This window comes from Hyalella azteca, unplaced genomic scaffold (genome assembly GCF_000764305.2).
Source record: "Hyalella azteca isolate HAZT.00-mixed unplaced genomic scaffold, Hazt_2.0.2 contig2766, whole genome shotgun sequence".
NCBI lineage: Eukaryota > Metazoa > Arthropoda > Malacostraca > Amphipoda > Hyalellidae > Hyalella > Hyalella azteca.
The window spans coordinates 115,902-131,250 of NW_025933028.1; the positions used below are offsets into that span (position 1 = coordinate 115,902).

Sequence of the window (15,349 nt, forward strand, 5' to 3'; positions counted from 1 at the left end):
AAAAATGCATAGCTGAAGACTCAAATAACTTGCCTGACAACAAGGGGTCTACAGAGGCTAGAGCTAAGCAGCACTAGACGCCCGGGGCGGCTAGCCCTTTAATATCTCATCGACGACGGCACTCGGCAACGCAGCCTAGCTGCCCCGCTCTCCAATGCAGTCAGAAAACAAGGAAAAGATGAAGTAATTAAATGAAGTTATGCTCAGAGTCTTCATTTACCTCAAAAATAATAATATAATTTTAGATATTTACTTCAGAAATCAATAATAATAATATATTAATCTAATAATATTAAGATGAAATAATAATTAAATGAACATACGGTGATCTGAGGGGCCCACCAGCGTCAATCTGATAGTGAAGGAAAAATAAGGCGAACAACGAAGCTTTGAAGACTGGGCACAAAGCTCAAGTAAATATAACCTAATAATTTACGACGTAGTAAGACGCAAGTCAGAGCCTCGGCATGAAGTAGGGTGTAGTGTTTACCGCCGTGAATAGGCAGCGTTACGCAACACTACATAAACGTCGTGGGTTCATTTATTTTTGGAATAAAAGCTCGAGTATATTAAAGACATGCATTGAGCAGTCAGTGAAAAGAGAATCTTGAAGTTATTGAGGCAAGTGAAATGCGATCGGCTTTAGTAGAGAGGCGGCGACTCATCACAGGCTAAATCAAACACACCAGAGCACACAAGCCCGACACTTCAGTACACACTGTACCAGGACACAGCATCTCTGTACTACATGATTCTACACGGCCACATATAAATCATTCAGTGAAGAATCAATCTTAGCCACTGGGAGAAATGACGCTATGCAATTGAACTCGAGACGCTTGGCGCCAGCCCCATTGAAGAATCATGTATGGCATTGGCACCCATATTTGCTCGCGTTTTACTGACACAATTCTTCTTATTGCAATAGACGCATTTTTCTCATTGTAATAGTAACGAAAATGCAGACGAAGAACAAAGGCGATTATGAAAGGCTCGAAAGGGTTTGAGTGATAAAGAGTAACTAATTTCTGAAGCTTATCAAATCCTTGATTTACTCAGATTGCAGCCATATAGTGAACCAATTGTGTTTTAATTCGGCAGTTAAATATATGCACAGCAGGATCTTACTCTAAATTTGGACTTTGGTGTTTGAATTATATTATTGCTGGAATTGTCGGTGATAATGACGGTGATTAATAATGATGTTACGACCAATTAAAATAACAGACAATAATGTTCAGAAAGTATGGGAATATAAGGATTTTCTATGCTACACTGAATTTTTCTGACAGATTGGCATGAATGTTGGGATAATTAAAAAAACAAATGATAATATGATGATAATACTTGCAGGAGAATTCATCTTTCGGCAACTAAGGAGGATATATATGTGGTATATGTCCACTAGTTTAGCGGATATAGGCCAGAACATTCGACGCCAGCAAGTAGCCAGCCGGTCTACAAAGAGAGAGGCGCCATATTAGCATGCCGCCTCGTACAGGGTCTAAGCAATCCTAACCTGCATAGCATCTGGGCCAGGTAAGCGGTAGCCATGCATTGCCAGCAGGTTGACCGCCGATAATTATAATAAGATTTTATACTGGTTAAATATTGCATGCGTCAGACGTGATAAGAATCAGTGCAATGCATAAAGTTCAGCTTTCTGCCAGAGGGATGGAACGGTGTACTCGAAGAGCTTGTTCGACTTTTACATACCAAATTGTCGATTGATATGTTAACGTTCGAAATGATAGAAATTAATGGTTAGGTCGTTAATTTCTGAATTTTTTACCAGTTATATCTATGCTGCAAGAAGCTCATCCGCAGGCTTCAATAAAATATTCATTTTGAAAAACATTCGTGTAATACGGAACACATGCTCCTTAAACAGTAGCAAAGACAGAACAAATGTTCCAGCACCGCATTTTCACTCATCAACTAAACAAAGTACAAGAACTTAAATAATAATTCATTAGATATCATCAGTTTATTGTAGCATTACATGTAATCATCCACCCACGAACGTCCCATATACAACCTGTTTCCGAAGAGCTCATAAAGATACGAGCTGTAATTACAGGGAACTTTAAACAATGCAGTGGCTGGGAGAAAGCTGTTACGGAGTGACAAATATAATATAAGAGATTAAGCGTGACGCAAGACTCGCTCAGGTAGCGATGAGCACACTGTGTCTGCAGCTAGTTTCGCACACCTCCAGGCATATACATACATATATAAAGAGTACCGTATATAAACCAATAAATCAATTCATTAAGTCGACAGTCATTTAGCTGTAATATATTACGGTAAGAGGCACACATTTGAGAAATGAAGTCGGAAAAACGAATCGGGGAATGCGGTTGGGAAGCGAGTTGGTGAAACGAAGTCGAGAAATAAGGTAGAAAAATAAAATAATCATAAAATGAGGTTGCAAAAAGCCGGGAACCAAGGACGTGAAGTAATTTTTATAAATGAAATCTAAAAATATGAGAATATATAAATGAGCGAAGAGGCTTATATTATACGACAATCGCTAGGCTGCTGAACTAAGAAGCTATGACGGTGGAAAATATGAGCAAAGCTAAAAAAATTGTGCAGCGTCATTAGTTGAAACACTGATAATCTTGGTAAAACTAAAATAGATTACAATAAATACTGTGAAAATAATTTATGCATACATTTTTATAAATAGTCAAGCGCGTTTTGGAACTTACGAAGAAAATTGAGTCGTGTTTTTTTTCAACACAACGCAAAAAAGTAGGGAAGCTGAAAACGATTTTCGAATGGCTTGCACATGCAACAATGGAGAATGACATGACATTTTCCCCAGCAAGGAGCGCTGGAATATAGAAAAGCTAGGAGTCTACGCAACGCCCTATAGCTTTATACTGAAGACGAGCGACGGGTGAACGCTAACCAGCGCAAATAATGCTGTAGAATACTGCATGCTGTATGAAATGCTGTAGAACACTGTATGCTGTCAAATACTGCATGCTGTAGAATACTGCACGCTGTATGAAATGCTGTAGAATACTGCATGCTGTAGAATACTGCATGCTGTATGAAATGCTCTAGAAAACTGCAGCTCTCCCGGCATACGTCGTGATGCAGACACTTTACGCGCCTACTGCAGTGGCCGTGAAATGCTCACAATGTCTCAAACTGATCAGCCAAACTATGCATTTCATCCTAGCATGCCAATGAAATCTGAATGTATAAGCCTGCAATCACCGAGAGACAATTCGAGCTTGAGATACCAGGCAGTAAGTGGGCAAAAATAGGACGTTCTGAAGGACTATAGATGATTCTTAATTACTTGAAATCTTCTTCTGGCACCTATTTATGAATAACGATGTTAAATCATGATTGCTTTATTCAGCACATATTATAACGAGTTCTGCTATTTTGTACACTTCACAGCACAAGTAAATAATTTCTAAACAACTTATGGGATATGGGATGAATAGAGCCAGAAAGAACTAATCTTCAGCTCTACACGCAAGAAGTAGAATGATTCGTCATTTAGATTTCATTTAGAGAGACAAGCTTTTAACTAAAAATATTAAATTTAATCTTGGTTCCAGATGAAGTCGACTGGACAAGTTCACTGGACTAAAAAATCCCAATAACCCTTGTTCCTGTCATAACGACAATAAATATGAAGTGTACAAGACATCACAACAGACGTTATTGTGTTGCCACCCAAGATGTCTGCATCAGAAGAAAACCCGTCTGTAACTTAAGGTACAGCTCTGTCCTGATGTAAATCACGGTCGGTTTATAGCAGTGCCACGGCCGGCTCAGAGCTGGCCGGCGCAGTTAGCAGGGGGCAGATACCAAGACATGGAGCAACAGAAGCACTTTGAAAGTGCATCCCAAGACTCATCAATTATTCACATGTGTCAACCATTTGTACAGTAATGACCAAGAAAGATGCTAGTAGCTGAGAAATGTTACATCAGTAACATCACTAATCAAGGTGACTGACTCACTTGTGCTGCCATCGCAATTTCGCACATGGAATACCTTGCTCCTTACACTTCTGATGACCAAAATACTGCTGCTGTAGAAACTCAGTGAGCACTGACGCTCTAGATGATGGGAGACTGATGGATCTCTGATAGAAAAGTGATGCCAACATGATTGAAGTCAGTCATTACTGGCCGCGTGATAGAGATTCAACGATGATACTCACGTCTATCACGTCATAGTGAAGAGCACTCAAGTCATCGCTCCGAACACGACAGCAGCTCGAGTGGTTGCGTGCTACAAAAATACTCGCATGCATGTACACGGCAACAAGTTCATTGATTACAGAAGGAGCCTGTATGTTAAGCACCATGAGAAATTAGAAGTGCATAATGAATAGAACCATTGTTCAGTTTTGCTGCGTAGATGCGTTTAATTCACAAAAGAATTCACAGTAGAACTTCATGATCCTCGAGTATAGCAACAATAAATTTAAGCTCAATGCGTCAAGGCCACAAAGCAACTGCAGCGACTACAAACATTAACGTTTCATGTTGAAATACATCTCAATAGCTGAAAGAAAAACGTTTTAAGAAGTGGAATGACGACGCAAGCCGTCTCAAAGCGGGCTGAACGAATCGATCATATACAAATAAAAACCCTGCCACACGTGGCTGCAAACAGAGAATATCATTCAAAGTTACGAAAACTTTCTAAAATATTGAAAGCCTACAGTCAGGGACTGTCCATTCTCGCTACGATCCGTGCGCAGAAAACTGTCGAGAACGCATAAATTCGGCTATCAGTACTTAGAGTAAATGCTAAGTTTCATGTAAAATTACTTTGCACGAGTTTGTGAGTCACCACGCAAGTCACGTATGATGGAGCCATTTGAGAAGTTAAGTAGTGGCGTGCTTCACAGAAGACGATTTAAACTCTTAACGCATGCAAGCTGATCAACAAATAAAATGCGTGCGTGTTCGGTCTGGTGTACAAGCGAGCAAGCAACTAGCGGTCCTCCTGGGACCCATTATGAGAGTGAGTGCAGGGCACAGACTGCATTGGGACAAGCACTGAAAGCCTTGCTTCGACGTGCTCTTAAACACAACACAGTCTAGTTCGCTGTTGCTGCTGCACTGTATTACATCATGAATTGCTTTACAATTGGCCAAAACAGTATAACGTGATCTTAAACATAACTCGGTTCTTGTTCACTGTTGTTGCTGCACTGTTAGATGTGCAGTAACAACAAACTGATGTATAACCAAAAACTCGTGTATAATTACCGAAACAAGCACAACACTAGCACATTGCAAGACATTGATGATGCAGTTGATGATGTAATACCGGTCGAGATTCATACATGTGATTCACGGGGTTCAATATAATAATCTCAACTTCCAAATGAATGAATTAAACTTCCTACGCAGAAACCATATAATATTACCTTTTTTAACTCTCTAAAAAGTCGCGCTAACAGCTTTATCAACATTTCATAGCAAGGAAAAATCGATGCAAAGTGTCGAGAAGAATCACAGTCACGTTCCACGCGATATACTGCGCGAAGAATCATGTATAAACGAAAGTAAATGAGCTTATCCGTCAAGTAATTAACATGAGAGATGATTTTAGGGTGGTCGTGTCTGTGAACTGCTAATTGATATTTAGCATCGCGAGCTGACATGCAGATAAGACGAGATGCAATATTTGCAGGACCTCCAAGCTTCTCGTCCAACATCGCTGCGTGCGGTTGGACAGTTTAGACAAACGCGTCTTTATATTCAAGATCGTTTGATCAAACATTTCTGAGTAATATTGGCCTTAGTGTAAAATTGTCTTAACATCACATAAATGAGCACAATTTAACTTTAATGTCAATAAAAAGACCAGATATGTAAGATAGTTACTAGATGCACATTATCTGTGTAAGTAATTTCGCTATTAAAATCTATCAACCATGAGGTCTCGAGATTGCAGTCACCTGTTTTATTTGAATGGGTAACCGTGGATGTGTCGTTTGTATAGTAAGATACGCTCAAAGTCGTTAATTTTCGTTATATTTACATCACCTCATACACAGCCACGATGCTGTAAACAAACCTTCAATATAACATCAACACTGGAGCCTTTAATTTTTTAAAATTATACAGTCTCGCGTAGCTCACCGTCATATAATCGATTATTTGTAAATATTATAGTGAAGAAAGAGATAGAAAGGAGAGAAAATTTAAATTGAAATGAACATTTATTGAAAAGAATTTATATGAACAAGATGGATGTGTCAGCAAATGACAAGGTTGTCAAACAAATAAAAAGAGGTACAATTGTATAAATTACGCTATTCAAATTCTTTGTTTCTTTCACGTATGGCCATAGAAACACGAGACATTCAAATTTCAAATTCAGTAAAGAATAAGTACGAGACATTTACTTTAAAGAAGCAAAATATCGAGCTTCTCAGTTGTACAGAAACAGCAAAGCAGGCGAAGTGAAGGTAACGTGAATGAAGAATAAGCTAAGCGGTAGTGTACGTGTGCGGTCGCCAGGCTTAGCGATAGGACTTTTAGCGTTTACGCAGCTGTAGCGGCTTAGGTAGCGTTCAGTAGATAACGCATCTACACATGCTATGAATCTACTATATCAACGACACACATAGCTGGCCCTCTATAATTCTGCCATCGTGGTCCCACCTACCCCATTGAGTTCATATTCTGCCCATACATGCGTCGCAGCCATGTGCTGATACAGATAGCAGTAACCGTAGCATAGGAAATCTTCCTTGGCTTTGATAACTCGTACAAAGAACCTCACATGTACTACGATTCCCTGCTAGAGAGGAGCCCTCACTCCACAACATGCCGCATTTTCACCCGAATTCATACCTAATTGAACCAACTAATCACTCAATTTATTATCCCCTGACAGAAGAATATTCATTATCCTCGGGCCAAAATATAATTAATTTGATATAGTTAACATCCAATTCATGAGACTAGTTAATTCAGTAGATTCCTAGCCATTGCAAATATGCTTCAATTGTTTTGGGCATGACATACATATATTATATACCTCATGTGATGATACGGTACACGTTTAGCATCAACCGGAAACAAATATATGCAACGCAAGTAATTTTGTCGACAGTCGACCAAGAGGATCTGCATGGGTTTTGACCAAGCATCTCGCGGTAAGCGGCAAGCGTAGGGGTACCCACACAGTGAAAGCAGGTTTGCCCGCGAGGGCAACCTGCTCCAACCTGCCACAAGAATGGACATAGGATAATAATGTAAGTGTTCACAGTGAAAACCTGTACGAATAGGGCGGCACCAGGCCTATTTATTTCAATTTCAGGTGCCAGCCTATAAGCAGGTAACCAGCACGTTGGCAACCTGCTTCCACTGTGTGGGTACCCTAATGCATGCAGAGCTTGCGGAGTAGCATCTTTTACAGGTGCTTTGGTGGGAAGAAAACCGACATCACAGTGACGCAAACGAGGACAGTTGAAGGAGAATAGATGAACCAGGAAATCAAGAGGAACTGAGAACATGAGAGGGACAAAGAGGATTGAGGGGAAAAGAGGACTTACGAAGAAATGAGAAGAAACGATGGTGGTAGATATAAAGATACTAAAACTTCGCTACTAGTCTTGAATGAAGTGTTCATAAGAATGTTCCTCTTATAAAATGAATTGTAGGCGCCATTCACTGGGGAGATGGAAGGATGGAGGTGGGAGTGAGGGTCAGTGGGGACGTGATAACAATAGAACGCCTCACATCGTCACCTCTCAACCCCGTTTGCCACCAACCATGCAGAGTTCTACTTCAGGTACAGCAGCAAGTTCACACTCAAGTATATTAATTGAAGTGAGGTCGCATTTCACCAACTGAGAATTTACCTGGGTCTACATAATTGTCATTCAAGGAATAATCAAGGGGGAGATCTAAGTCTTCCCTTAGTTGAGAATTTCCCTCAAATTTAGCAGGAACCATGGATGCCATGAGAAATGACATAATATCAAAATTAGTAAGAATCAGCATAATTTCTTGTGCAATAAATGAACCAATTGAACCAATAACTGTTTGATTCGATTCCAAATTTGGGTTCTCGATTTGGTAGGTACATAAAAATATCTAAAAACTAAAGAAATTGCAACCGGAGCTGCAAAAACAAAACGTAAGAAAAAATTATTTGAAGCTTGAATCACAGCATACGGAGGAAAAAGGCAGGCTCCATTCGAAGTAAAAATAAATGGCTCATGTGAAAATAAGTTAGGTTTATGAATTTTTTTTTACACAAATGACTATCATTAAATTCGAGACAAAACGCACAAGAATGTGCATTATCACTTCCTGGGCTGAATACCTGTCAGCCAAACAAAGAATGTAAGAAACCAGAGCATGCAAGAAAACAAGTTCTTCATGTGTAACAAAGACATCGATATAGTGAATGGGTGAAAGTGTGAGTGGCGAATACGCTTCGATTACTCAAACTGCTGACGAGTCACGCATCAAAGGTGAATCATGTGTATCTCAATACTCCAGTAAAAGTGAAGTCAACCACCAAATAATAACTCTTCACGGTTTATGGTTGCAGTTTCTTGGAAAGTGTCGGTAGAGAAAACTTACGGTGTATTTTATCCGTGCTCTCCTGACTAGCTTAGCATGCTTCTCACCAATAAATTTTCATACAAGCTATAACGTCATACGTAAATATTTGTACCTCATACCATTGGAATTCAATAAGAAGAAAAATATTTGTGATGATACCGTCAAACGCCGGAGATGGTGCAGGGAGTACAGTACTATTTAGAGCGCCAGAGGAAACTCTTCTATAAATGAGCACGTGGATCGCACCACACACATGCCAAGAATTGCGTGGCTGGCGACATCGGACGTGTAAGGTAAGCGTCGCAAACAAACCAGAATACGAGACGACATTGCAGTGAAGATCTCTGCCGGCGACACCGGCGGATGTGAATAGGAACGCGCAACACATCACCTTAACCCCGCTACACAAATCGAGGCAAACAGACAAGGCAGTCCGGATGCAGGCGATTGCGGTAGTTTTTTCTGCAACGAGCAACGCTGTGTCTAAGAAAGGGGCGAGTAGCAACTACATGAAGTCGCTCTTGGTTGGAAATTATGCTGGGATTATCGGCGACTATCAGGACGGCCGCGTAACTGCCGACCGACCAAGTTCCTCAACAAAGACCGACGATCTCCGCAGACAGGATGTCGACGGCGGAAACTCATCGGCATTGCCGATCATAATTATCCTTATACAACAGATCGAGGAGCTTCCATCGCGTGCTCTCGTCATGAGTACAGCTAACATTTGCTGTGCATTAGTATGTATATTCAATTCGGTCCAGAGCAAAGAATCTTCATGCATGGCCCTGTGCATTGAACATTCGGATTCTAGACTTGCGTACACACTAAAGGGAGAAAAGCTTTAGTAAAAATTTCTAAGTGAATTAGATGTGTTCATCCTGACTAATTCACCATACGAACAGTTCTACCATAAGACAGAGTCCAATTAGAAAAGCATCACGGATAGACAAGTCGACTGTAAAGAGGATCGTAATACTCAGACCGAGCTTCCGAGAAACGCACACTGTTTAGGGGAATGAAAATGTTAGTGAATATTAGCAGGCAGCTGGTCGTCCTCATCGAGGGATGGGACGCAAAAAAAAATGTTATAGCAGCTATTTCCTCACACTTGCTGTTTACATGTAAGTTCTTTGCTACTCGTTTTGCAGACCTGAGTGCTCATCAATAACCAAGTCGATGCAGAGAAGAAAAAGGTACCAACAATTTTGAGAAAATTTAAGCCGAAAGATAAAATATTGAGACTAGACACAGAAACAGATCCCGAAGAACATTATAATCGTTCAAGAATTCATTTCAACGATTCAATATCTAGTGATATTTCATTCATATTTCATGAGTGTCATGCGAACGCAAGGATTACATTACAATATAAAACAACACTAAAAAACGCTATTTTTTTAAATAGTTTATCGGGGTGAAAAAAGTAGGGTGTTTGATCGCGGGGCAGGGTGGCCCAGTGGTTACAGTTCAGAGTAGCATGATTGGAGCAGAGAGGCGCGGGTTCGATCCCAGCTCTGTGCGCCAGTTTCTGGTGAGAATCGGCAAGGAGGCCGGGCGGTTAAGCACAGCAGAATTGTAGCAGTGAGTTGTGAGTTCGACACCGCACCTAGCTGTGAATGTTCTGCAATGTTAAGAATGAGCGACCGGCCTATACGGCCTATTGAACGCTGAAACCGCTATTATTATCATTATTATTATTATTATCATTATTATAACCTTTCTACCACACGCTTAAGAATAAAAAAAACATCGGCAGGTCCACGCATTATACGATTGCGAAAAATAAAGCTGGAACGACACAAAATGCTGTCCGCAATAGCGAGTGGGTTTAATTGCAGTGTAACGTGAGGATCACAAGACACCATCGTTAACACCAGGCACTCAGCAGCTGAGCGCATGCCGAGGTAACCTCTAGCATGAGACAAGCACACGCACTCTCACTACACTCGCAGAAATGAGGGGTATAATGTCCAAATAGCGCTGAACTTTTTGCCAAGGTGTGGGCCATACTCTTCGAACAGCATGACCCACTATTTTAGGTCTATGTAGGTTTTTCAACTCGATTTGTATCGGAACCTGGAAAAATATGCTTCGTGGACTAAGAACCAAAAATTTTAACAATTACTTTCAACAAATGCCACGACTAGCTGAAATTATTGATGGCGTGATTCGTAAAGTGCGGGGAAGGCGCATCCCGGGACCAAATGTAGAGGCAATAAAGAACGGCAGTAAAGCCATGTTGTGTTCGACCGAGCATATCCATTGTCTGGACTTATATAGAGATAGGAGGACGCGCGAAGTCTTGTTGCCTAGATAACGAACAGACAAATACTGGAGGGTTTGGAAGCGGGTACCGGGGGTGTGAGACCGGTACCAGGGGTATGTGACCGGTACCAGGGGAGTGTGTGACCGGTACCAGGGGTGTGTGACCGGTACCAGGGGAGTGTGACCGTTACCAGATGTGTGTGTGACCGGTACCAGGTGTGTGTGACCGGTACCAGGTGTGTGTGACCGGTACCAGGGGTGTGAGACCGGTACCAGGGGAGTGTGTGACCGGTACCAGGGGTGTGTGTGACCGGTACCAGGTGTGTGTGACCGGTACCAGGGGTGTGAGACCGGTACCAGGGGCGTGAGACCGGTACCAGGGGTGTGTGACCGTTACCAGATGTGAGCGACCGGTACCAGGGGTGTGTGACCGGTACCAGGGGTGTGCGACCGGTACCAGGGGTGTGCGACCGATACCAGGGAGGTGCGACCGGTACCAGGAGTGTGCGACCGGTACCAGGAGTGTGTGACCGGTACCAGAGGTGTGCGACCAGTGCACTCGAAATACCCGCTTATATTGTAAGGCCGACAAACAATTGACCACCTACCAAAACATGTGGCTAAGGATAAAATTAAATTGCCACTGAGAATTGAACTGAAGTAATACCAACAGTTTAGCCATTCATGTTCTAAGCAGCCACAGTGAAACTAGAAAATCTTTGGCATAAAATTAGGATTGGTCACAACCATCCAGGCACGTCAAAGCAATGTAACTGCACAATAAAAGCGAAGATCAACGTTAAATGCATGAATGCATAAAAATCCGTAACAAAATATATTGATTTATTGCGCCCCATGAATCTAAATAATTAATATCTACAACTTCCTGAGCTTCCAGGATATAAGCACCTAACAATGAAGAGGATATAGATCGACATAAATCAAAATAGGCTCGTTCACAATACAGTGTTCTGATTGAATTGAAACGGAGCTTGTCAACTAAAGTGGAGTTACAGCTTTTAAAAATTACATACATAACATGATAGATTACCTCAATACCATGATTGCTAGACAGAAAACTAAACTTTCATATAACCCATAAGAAAGAAAATTATCGGCGAATTTATTGGATAAAATTCAAAGTGATTCGTACGAAACAACATACTGATACCTCATCGGTTTCAATGTTCAATGCCATCCGTATGCCACAAAGGGAATGAGACAATGTAAAATTGTTATTTATAAAACACTCTGAGGCACATGATTGTGAGAGCGTAAAATTAAGTAAAAAACAGAAATTGTTACATAACACATGCATAAAGAATTCATGTTCCGCTTGCAGATTCATCATTTTTAAACGACACAATCGATAGCAGCAGCGCAAGAAACCACCCAGTTGCCGATCCTGGCTCAATCAGGCCCAATTGAAGGAGAAGGTGGACACAATAAACCGCTCCTTGTGTCCTCGCCTGATCAAATCTACCGTAGCTTGTCCAGTGCAGATCGGTATTGACATGGGTCATTTTACACCATAGATGTCTTTTCTAAAATGTTGATTGATATGTAAAATAGGGTATTGATTTTTAGAAAAGGATCCTTTAGATGGGCTTGGATCAGGAAAATTTTTGTAGCACGAAACCAAATGCCTAATTTTTTTAAATGGACGGATTTTTTACAAGACACCAATCAGCAAACGATCAAGCCTCGCATTCGAAGAGGAAGAGGAGCCCGTGCATATTGATACGTGATGTCTTTCTTCAATCCAGTTCAATGATGCCCAGTTTTGTTTTTCCTTAATCCCCCTACAACGCAAAACATAGAAAAAGGATTGGTTTTTCACTTTTTTTGTCGAAAACTGCCAATTTTTCTACCTTTTCCATGTTTTTGAAATAAATTGTCTCCTGAATAATGTTGTTAAAGTTTTTTATTCATTACTCATGAAATTGTTTCCTAGTTAACCTATTTATTTTCTATTTCAGAAATTACCTCATTTCTAATTGATTATATAAAAGTACCCATATAATTGGTAGATGGCTCATCACGATAGGTGGTTTCAACGTCAAGAAAAACCACTTAGAAATAAATAAGAAAAAGTTACTTAGTGCAGCAGATTAAAAACCATAAAATTTGAAAGCATTAAACGAATATCTCTAATTATAATGATAGTTGACATTTTTTTCGAGAATGTTTCCGTTACAACAAATTTAAATTTAACTCAGAACGGAATATGGTGGAATTAGTTAGACAGTACTGATGAGCACCGCAATAGAGCACTTATAAAAACTCATTAAAAACAACGATGTGCGTCCATGTCCAAGAAAATTACAATATGTCTACGAAAATTACGAAGGATTTATTTGAAAATAATTACCATGCTGAGAGACATCCGATCACTTGAGTATCGCGGCCACAAGTGAGGAGACCGGACGCGAGGGCCGACGCTCGAGACACTGTTCCTCAACAAGGGCTTACCCTCTCTTCAAGAGAAGGCCACTTGCGAGGGGAAACAAAACATACATCAGGATGTAAAGGTCATAGAAGGTTACGAGAACGCCTCATCTAAATCATCACAGTGACAACTTCCTGTCCCTGAAGGAAGGATAAAGGCCGGTAAGAAAAGGCCTAGGCGGGACACGGGAAATTTCATTGTAGTCATTTGAACGGCTGCAACAAGCAACCGCCCAAGTGCACAACTATTCAGGCAGGAATATGTTACTAAAATGAGTAATTATTTATATCAATCATTTATATGAATGAATTTATCAGTTAAAACGGTTAAGCCGTTATCGAAACTGTTCGGCTGCCGTTATCGTAACGCCAATCCTTGTTCAATCTGCAATAAAACACCTAATGTTACACTGCAGAATGGACGAATCACGAGTCCGGGTTGCCACACCGCAAGGCCTATTCGGCGGTAGTCGTCAAATGGCTACAATAACGTTGCCAAACGCCGCCGAGAAATGCAGCGGCTTACGCAAAGACCAAAAAAAGACAAGCGGACGGACGCAGTCATGCACTCCTGCGGTGTTTGGTGAGCCGTGCATACGCCGCGGTTGCCCGCGAGACCGCGCACGCATCGCAGCAAGTCTAGCGTTCGGCCTCCCGATGCTACGCCGCGACGCACGTGTGCTCCAGTACTGCTTTGAGCTGGAGAATAGTTCCACTGATAACCTATTTTATAGTAAATCTATAATGTATAAATTACCATCAAGCCATCAAAAAAAAAACATGATACTCATATTATCTTGTTTAATCGTTCAAATCTTGTCCGTTATTTCCTATGTTCGAGATCCGTCAGTATTAACGTATCGAGGAGGATCTGATATCCGGGGCTTGCAGGAATTCTAGTAGGAAGGAGAGGCAGCTGCAACTAGAAGTCATCTGGCCAAAGGAAACACAAACTCGCAAGAAACCAAAGGATTATAGCTCCGCAAGGCCATTAATGCATCGTCAGGGACACGCAACCAACTCAGCATGAAAACTTTCAACCACAATGCAGCCGCGTTAAATTGCAAGTAAAAATTGATTGATTCAAGATCAATCCAGTCGGCAATAATAATATATACACTGTACTATCACGTCAGCTCAATAAAACAAAATTTCGGATTACTTATTGAAATATTCAAATGCTTCAGAACTTAGGTACATCAAATATTGATCCTACTCTAAAGTTGAGTCACGCTGGACCGCTCAGGTTACTTGCGTGCGATCCGTTCATCCATAAACTAGAAACAAGAAAGCTAAGCCCGCACTCAACTCAGATTGAAACTCTGCCGACGCCATATTTTTTATTCAGAAAATTTACCAGTTTTTGAGAGGCTACATCATGCTTGACATAAAACTTGGAAATTCAACGATAAGCTCGAAAGAAGAAATTTGAATGGCGTCTAGTATAAATATCCCAAAGTTGCTCCAACAACTTCGTCATTATTTAATGCTGGATGGAATTTAAGCCCCAAACATAATTCGATTTAGATATTTTTCGAGCAAAAAATTGCGGATATTTAAAGAAGAGAAAATTATAAGAAAATCATGGACGAGAAAGTTAAGAGAGAATTCAGAGATGCAGGCAGCAGAAAATGAAAAGGAGTTGAACGGAACGACGACAGGTTTAAGAGTTCGGTCGCCTTGGTTCTCAGAACCCCAGCGAGCTACGAACACTTAATTATACGGCGCCGCGCACATCACGACCTAGCGTCACGTCGAGCCACATCACACGAAACAATCAACCCCACAAAGAGGTCCTCGAACTTTTGGTGTATAATCCAATGCTCTCCGTGAAAAGAACTGCAAGCTTTGATATAATATTATTTCAAAGCTTGCCGATGATAAAACGCGTCACATTTGACACCTTGTTCTTATTACTATGTACGCGTGTTTCTTTTACTGCCACTAAATGCCATGAATGAGGGAAGGAATAGTAGAAGTATGGTTAATTTAACTATTGCAAATAATTTTAATATAAGGATATTAATTGCAAACACTAATATTGCGATTGACGAGGT

General features: G+C 40.8%; 1 protein-coding gene across 7 annotated transcripts in view; it reads right to left on the reverse strand.

Moving 5' to 3' along the window:
- The window catches only part of LOC108667474 (septin-7), a 77,257-nt gene that overhangs the window by 33,698 nt on the left and 28,210 nt on the right, over positions 1-15,349 (reverse strand). The window contains exon 1 of one of the 7 annotated variants that reach the window (XM_018154508.2): positions 13,216-13,316. The exons of the other annotated variants lie outside the window; for them this stretch is intronic. Within the exon in view, the coding sequence (XP_018009997.1) occupies positions 13,216-13,230 (15 nt within the window). The 5' untranslated portion in view covers positions 13,231-13,316. Of the gene's footprint in view, positions 1-13,215; positions 13,317-15,349 lie in introns of those variants that run through there. 7 annotated transcript variants of the gene reach the window in all.